We start from the raw sequence: 5757 nt of genomic DNA, 5'->3' as shown, positions 1-5757 counted from the left end.
CAAGTAAGTTGAAAATAGACCCCTAAAAGATGATAATGGAAGAAAAGATGGAGCACACCACTCAAAGGGGAGGGGGGCATATGGCAAAAAAACCCTAGAGATTAGTGATGGTGGCTGCCACTTGCTAAGCAAGATAAGGCAAGGTGAAGACTCCATTCCTTATAGGAGTTTCAGCTCACGATTTTGGTTGATACAAAATAAGCTTTTACTTCAAAATGTTCAACCGTTTTACAAGCTTATGAGCACCTCTTATATAGAGAGTTATAGAGGCTTCTAGGAAATAGACAAAAGTTCAGGACACCTAAGCAATTACCAAAGCCTAGCTTTTCGAAACTAGGTTAAATCTAAAGCATAAAACGGAAAAAATGGAGTAGACAAGGTGGCATCCTCTCATGAAGTTCGTCCAAGCCCATGGGGGACCACATGGTATATGTGCTTTATGCTTTCCTCTCTCCTTGAAAGGGTGGGTCAAAGAGAAGAACTTTATGACCCAAGGGCTAATTTCCAATATTACTGAAGAGGTCGTTGGTTAGCAATTGGAGCAAGCCGATAAGATGCAACTACAACAATGATATTAAAGAGTTGGCAATTGATAACACTATCATTAAGGCAATCAAATTAATACCACTAAACTATAACAAATTTAGTATTGCTAGCAAAATTAGTCTAAAATATTAGTATGGGTAAGATAACCCAAATTCATCTCCCAACGAACACGAAATTGATTCCTAATAAATTAGTTCTTGAAGAAAAATATATGCTAAAAAGTTAAACAAATAAAATAAAAATAATAGAAGTACATAAATATAAATAAAAAAAATAAAAGATTAAATAACCAAAGTAAAAAGGTTAATTCCATTGCTTTTTTAAAATAGGATTCATCATTGGTTACCTAAAGAATGTTGTTCAATTAATTATTGTTTTAGATGTTCAAATCAATTAATGTAAAGTCTCAATTAAGTTTTTAGCGTTCTCGCTATCAACCCAAGTACAATCTCAATTAAAAGTGAAAACTTTTTAGGTTATTTAATCACTTTTCAATTTACCACATTTCTTCTCTACCTCTAAATTGAATGTAATAATTTTTTAAGGAAATAGTAAAGAATAAAAGGTATACTTATGTAATAATATAGGCTAGAATATAATTTATATTTATTACAAGTTGTATTACCCGAGCCAACAAATATGCCAAACGGAATGGCCGGCAAGGCCTATTTAGCACTATTGACTTGAAGTGGTTAATAATATTTAAAGACATATTTGTTGGCTCAAATTCGGCTAAGACCAACTTGGTTGAATTTTAGCCAGGTACGACAGCGTCAAATTCGAAAGATTTTCGACTGGGGCTATCTTTGTCAAATTCGCCCGAATTTCAACCGTGGATAACTCAATCGCTTTAGGAAAAATTCTAGCTTGGGCGAACTGACATGGCTTAAGCGAGAATGGCACGAAGTCTTGTGTTTGTGCACTATTTGGACTGTTTGCTTGTTATTTCCTAAAGGTGATTACATGCGTCGGACGCACGATGGACAAGGAACTGTTATGTTCTCGTCGGCTACTATTGGGCGAGGAGTCCATAGTATGGTGATTGTGTGCGTGCCAGGGTCCAAGTTGAGAAGGCTTGGATGATTTACTACAGACAAGGAGTCTGTAGGGTGGATAACTCAATCGCTTTAGGAAAAATTCTAGCTTGGGCGAACTGACATGGCTTAAGCGAGAATGGCGCGAAGTCTTGTGTTTGTGCACTATTTGGACTGTTTGCTTGTTATTTCTTAAAGGTGATTACATGCGTCGGACGCACGATGGGTAAGGAACTGTTATGTTCCCGTCGGCTACTATTGGGCGAGGAGTCCATAGTATGGTGATTGTGTGCATGCCAGGGTCCAAGTTGAGAAGGCTTGGATGATTTACTACAGACAAGGAGTCTGTAGGGCAAGACTATGAGCAGGATAGGCTCATAGGGTTGGACAACGAATGGGTTAGTTTCCTAGAAGCACAGTGAAGTCCCAAGACCTAGTTCATGTAAATGACTAATGAAGGAATATGAGATCATGGTTGGGTAATTTGAAAACAATGAAATATTTATTCATGTTATTTTTGGGATGGATGACATATTTATTTCACGTATCTTTTATATATTGTGCATAGCTCACCCTTTCTGTGTGTGTGTGGCGATGATCGGATAACTCGTTATCCGGGAGCAGATGATTTGACAGGTGGGCCAGGAGATGCTTAGACTCAGAGCGAGGGATCGCATCTGATTTTGTATATATGTTTATTATTTTGGTTTTGAGATAATTATGTAACTTTTGGGAGCCATTGGAATATTATTTCAGTTTTATAAATTATGGCTTCCTGTTCTTATTACATGTATATTAAAGTTTTAAATTTTCCGTGTTTTTGGGAAATGGTATGATATAAAATGAGGTATTTATTTTTCTTTCCTATTTTATTTATTTATTAAAAATTTGTAATATTCCTTAGGGATGTTACAATTGGTATCAGAGCAAAAGTTTTGAAAATATTTTAAAAATATTTTGGGACTTTTGGGGAGTGAGCTTACCGTTTGATTGTTTATGTGATTTAGTTGCATGTTGGTAAGAGATGAGTGGCTTTGTTTAACTAAGTGAATTGTAATGTGGCGTATCCAAGCAATGGTTGCTAACAGGAGGAGAAAAGGTAGTGGTGTTGATGACATCGTGGAGCTATTCACCGGATGGTGGATGCGATGCAGACACCGGTAGCAGCGCAGCCTAGAACGGCGATTGCACCAGTTAGGGTGCCAACTGTGGAGGACTTCCTGTGCCACAAGCCAACGGAGTTTACTGGCAAAGCCTCTCCCGATGAAGCGGATGCGTGGCTCCGCAAATGTGAGAAGATCTTCAAGGTGATGAACTACGAAGATGAGCAGAAGTTGTTGTTTGCTACCTATCTGTTGAATGAGGATGCTGAATATTGATGGGCAGGCATGAAACAACAGATGGGGACTAGGGAAGAGCCGGTGACTTGGGCCAACTTCAGGACTCGATTCTTGGAGAAATACTTTCCAGATACAGCTAGACAGGACAGGGAGGATGAATTCCTTGCATTGCATCAAGGGGACATGACAGTGCATGAGTATGTAAACAAGTTCGAGCATCTGGCGAGGTACTACTTGCAGTACATCACCGAGGAGTGGAGGTGTTTGAAGTTTGAGCGAGGACTCAAACATGAGCTGAAGAAGGTGGTAACACCTCTGAGAGAGAGAAGGTTCCCAGTCTTGGTGGAACAGGCCAAGAGTGCTGAACAACTGGAGAAAGGCCCTAGTCCAATTGTCCGACATCAGAGGAATGTCGCAGAGGCGAAGCAGATGAAAAAGCCTTACAGCCAACCACAGATATCTCAGGGTCCCACTTGCTACCAGTGTGGCAGACCCCATTTGAAAAGGAATTGCCCAAAGCTGACAGGTGGAGTAGGAGGGTCAAGCGACCGTCACAAGTGTTTCATATGCGACAAACTTGGACACTTTGCAAATAATTGCCTAGAAAAGAAGAGTCTAAGTGTGAAGAAACCAGCAGGAACACCCGTAGAAAGGGCTAGAGCGCCCTACAGGGTCTTTGCCTTGACCTCCACAGAGGCTACTTGATCAGGTAACCTTATCCTTGAGCCTTACTTATTGTTGGGTTATTCAGTGTTGGTGTTGTTCAATTCTGGAGCAACACATTCTTTCATTGCTAATGCGTGTGTGGGGAGATTGAATCTGGTGAAACGCGATTTGGGGTGTGAGTTGCTTGTTTCAACTCCCTCCTCGGGTCCAGTAGCTACCAGTTCAGTCTGCGTTGGTGTTCAATGGAAGTGGAAGGTCACAGATTCAAGGTGAACTTGGTGTGCTTGCCTTTGAAGGGACTGAATGTAATCTTGGGGATGGACTAGCTGTCTAACAATCATATTATAATTGATTATGCACGGCACAGTTTGGTATTCCCAGAACATGAGGGATTGGAGTTAATCTCAGCCCAGAGAGCGATAAATGAAGTGGAAGCTAGAGCCACCTATTTTATGATAGTCGCTCATACAGAGAAGAATAGCACCGTTGAGAAGATCAGTGTAATTCCAGTAGTGGAGGAGTATGCCAATGTGTTTCTAGATGAAATACCAGAGTTGCCACCGAGTAGGGATGAAGATTTCACCATTGATCTTATCCTTGGAGCTAGCCCAATATCCATGGCACCCTATAGAATGGCATCAGCGGAGTTGGCTGAGTTGAAGAAGCAAATAGAAGACTTGTTTGAGAAGAAGTTCATCCGGCCGAGCGCATCACCTTGGGGAGCACCAGTACTCTTAGTAAAGAAAAAGGATGGCAGTTCGAGGTTGTGTGTTGATTACCGTCAGTTGAATAAGCTGACCATAAAGAATAAGTGTTCTCTAAGATTGACTTGAGGTATGAATATCATCAGATCTTAGTCAAACTGGAGGATGTGTAGAAGACGGCGTTCAGGTCACGCTACGGACATTATGAGTATGTAGGGATGCCGTTCAGGGTGACCAATGCTTCTGCTATTTTCATGGACTACATGAACAGGATATTCCGACCGTACCTGGATCAGTTTGTTGTCATGTTTATTGATGACATAATGATATACTTTGAGAGTCGGGATGAACACGCATAGCATCTGAGAGTGGTGTTGGGAATTCTCAAAGAGCATAAACTGTATGGGAAGCTGTCGAAGTGTGCGTTTTGGCTGGATGAGGTACAGTTCTTGGGCCATGTAATCTCAGCCCAGGGAATAGCAGTAGACCCAGCAAAAATTGAAACGATGGTGAAGTGGGAGAGACCGCAGACAGTTACTGAGGTGAGAAGCTTCTTGGGTTTGACAGGTTATTACAGGCGATTTGCGGAAGGGTTTTCTAAGATGGTGAGTCCATTGACTCAACTCACTAGAAAGGACCAGCCTTTCTCTTGGACAAACGAGTGTGAAGTCTATTTTGAGAATATGAAGAAGAGATTGACCACTGTACCGATACTAGCTATTCCTGACACAACCAAGACGTTTGAAGTGTATTGTGATGCTTCATACCAGGGCTTAGGTTTTTTGTTGATGTAGGAGAAACGACCTAATACTTATGCCTCTCGCCAACTGAAGGTAAATGAAAAAAACTATCCTACACATGACTTGGAATTAGCTGCGGTGATTTTTGCTCTCAAAACATGAAGGCACTATTTGTATGGGGCACAATTTCAGGTATTCAGCGATCACAAGAGTTTAAAATACTTGTTTGATCAGAAGGAGTTGAATATTAGGCAGAGGCGCTGGATGGAATACCTGAAGGATTACGACTTTGAGCTGTTATACCACCCTGGTAAGGCTAATGTTGTAGCAGACACTCTGAGCAGGAAGAGAGCTTATGTGTCGGCCATGATGATTAAGGAGTTGGAGTTGATCGAGAAGCTGCGAGATATGAATCTGGGATTGGATATGGAGGCAGGTCATATACGGTGCACCATGTTGAGGATAACTAATGAGTTCTTGGATGAGGTTCGGGTGGGACAGGGTAAGGATCAGGAACTGTAGCAGATTATTAGTGAGTTGGGGACAGAGAAGAGAAAGGACATCAGGATAGGCAAAGATGGTATCCTGCGTTTCAGAGAGAGGGTGTGTGTACCCCGTAGTAGGGTTTTGAGGAAAATTCTCTTAGATGAAGGGCATAAGAGTCGTCTTAGTATACATCCAGATATGACTAAGATGTACAAGGACTTAAAGGCAAATTTCTGGTGGA

At 41.2% G+C, this 5757-nt stretch overlaps 1 protein-coding gene across 1 annotated transcript; it reads left to right on the top strand.

The window, feature by feature from the left end:
- Positions 1-2968: 2968 nt before the first annotated feature.
- Positions 2969-5552, top strand: LOC114188284 (uncharacterized). The gene is made up of 7 exons (XM_085665868.1): positions 2969-3446; positions 3672-3855; positions 3954-4349; positions 4507-4585; positions 4650-4895; positions 5085-5123; positions 5223-5552. Exons 1-7 carry the CDS (start codon positions 2969-2971, stop codon positions 5550-5552), a joined length of 1752 nt encoding a protein of 583 aa, XP_085521994.1.
- The last annotated feature ends 205 nt before the right edge of the window (positions 5553-5757 follow it).

Source organism: Vigna unguiculata, chromosome 1, assembly GCF_037176805.1.
Source record: "Vigna unguiculata cultivar grain cowpea cultivar isolate G323 ecotype 2 chromosome 1, ASM3717680v1, whole genome shotgun sequence".
NCBI lineage: Eukaryota > Viridiplantae > Streptophyta > Magnoliopsida > Fabales > Fabaceae > Vigna > Vigna unguiculata.
Note: the sequence above shows the minus strand (reverse complement) of the source record. Positions and strands in the feature narration are given on the sequence as shown.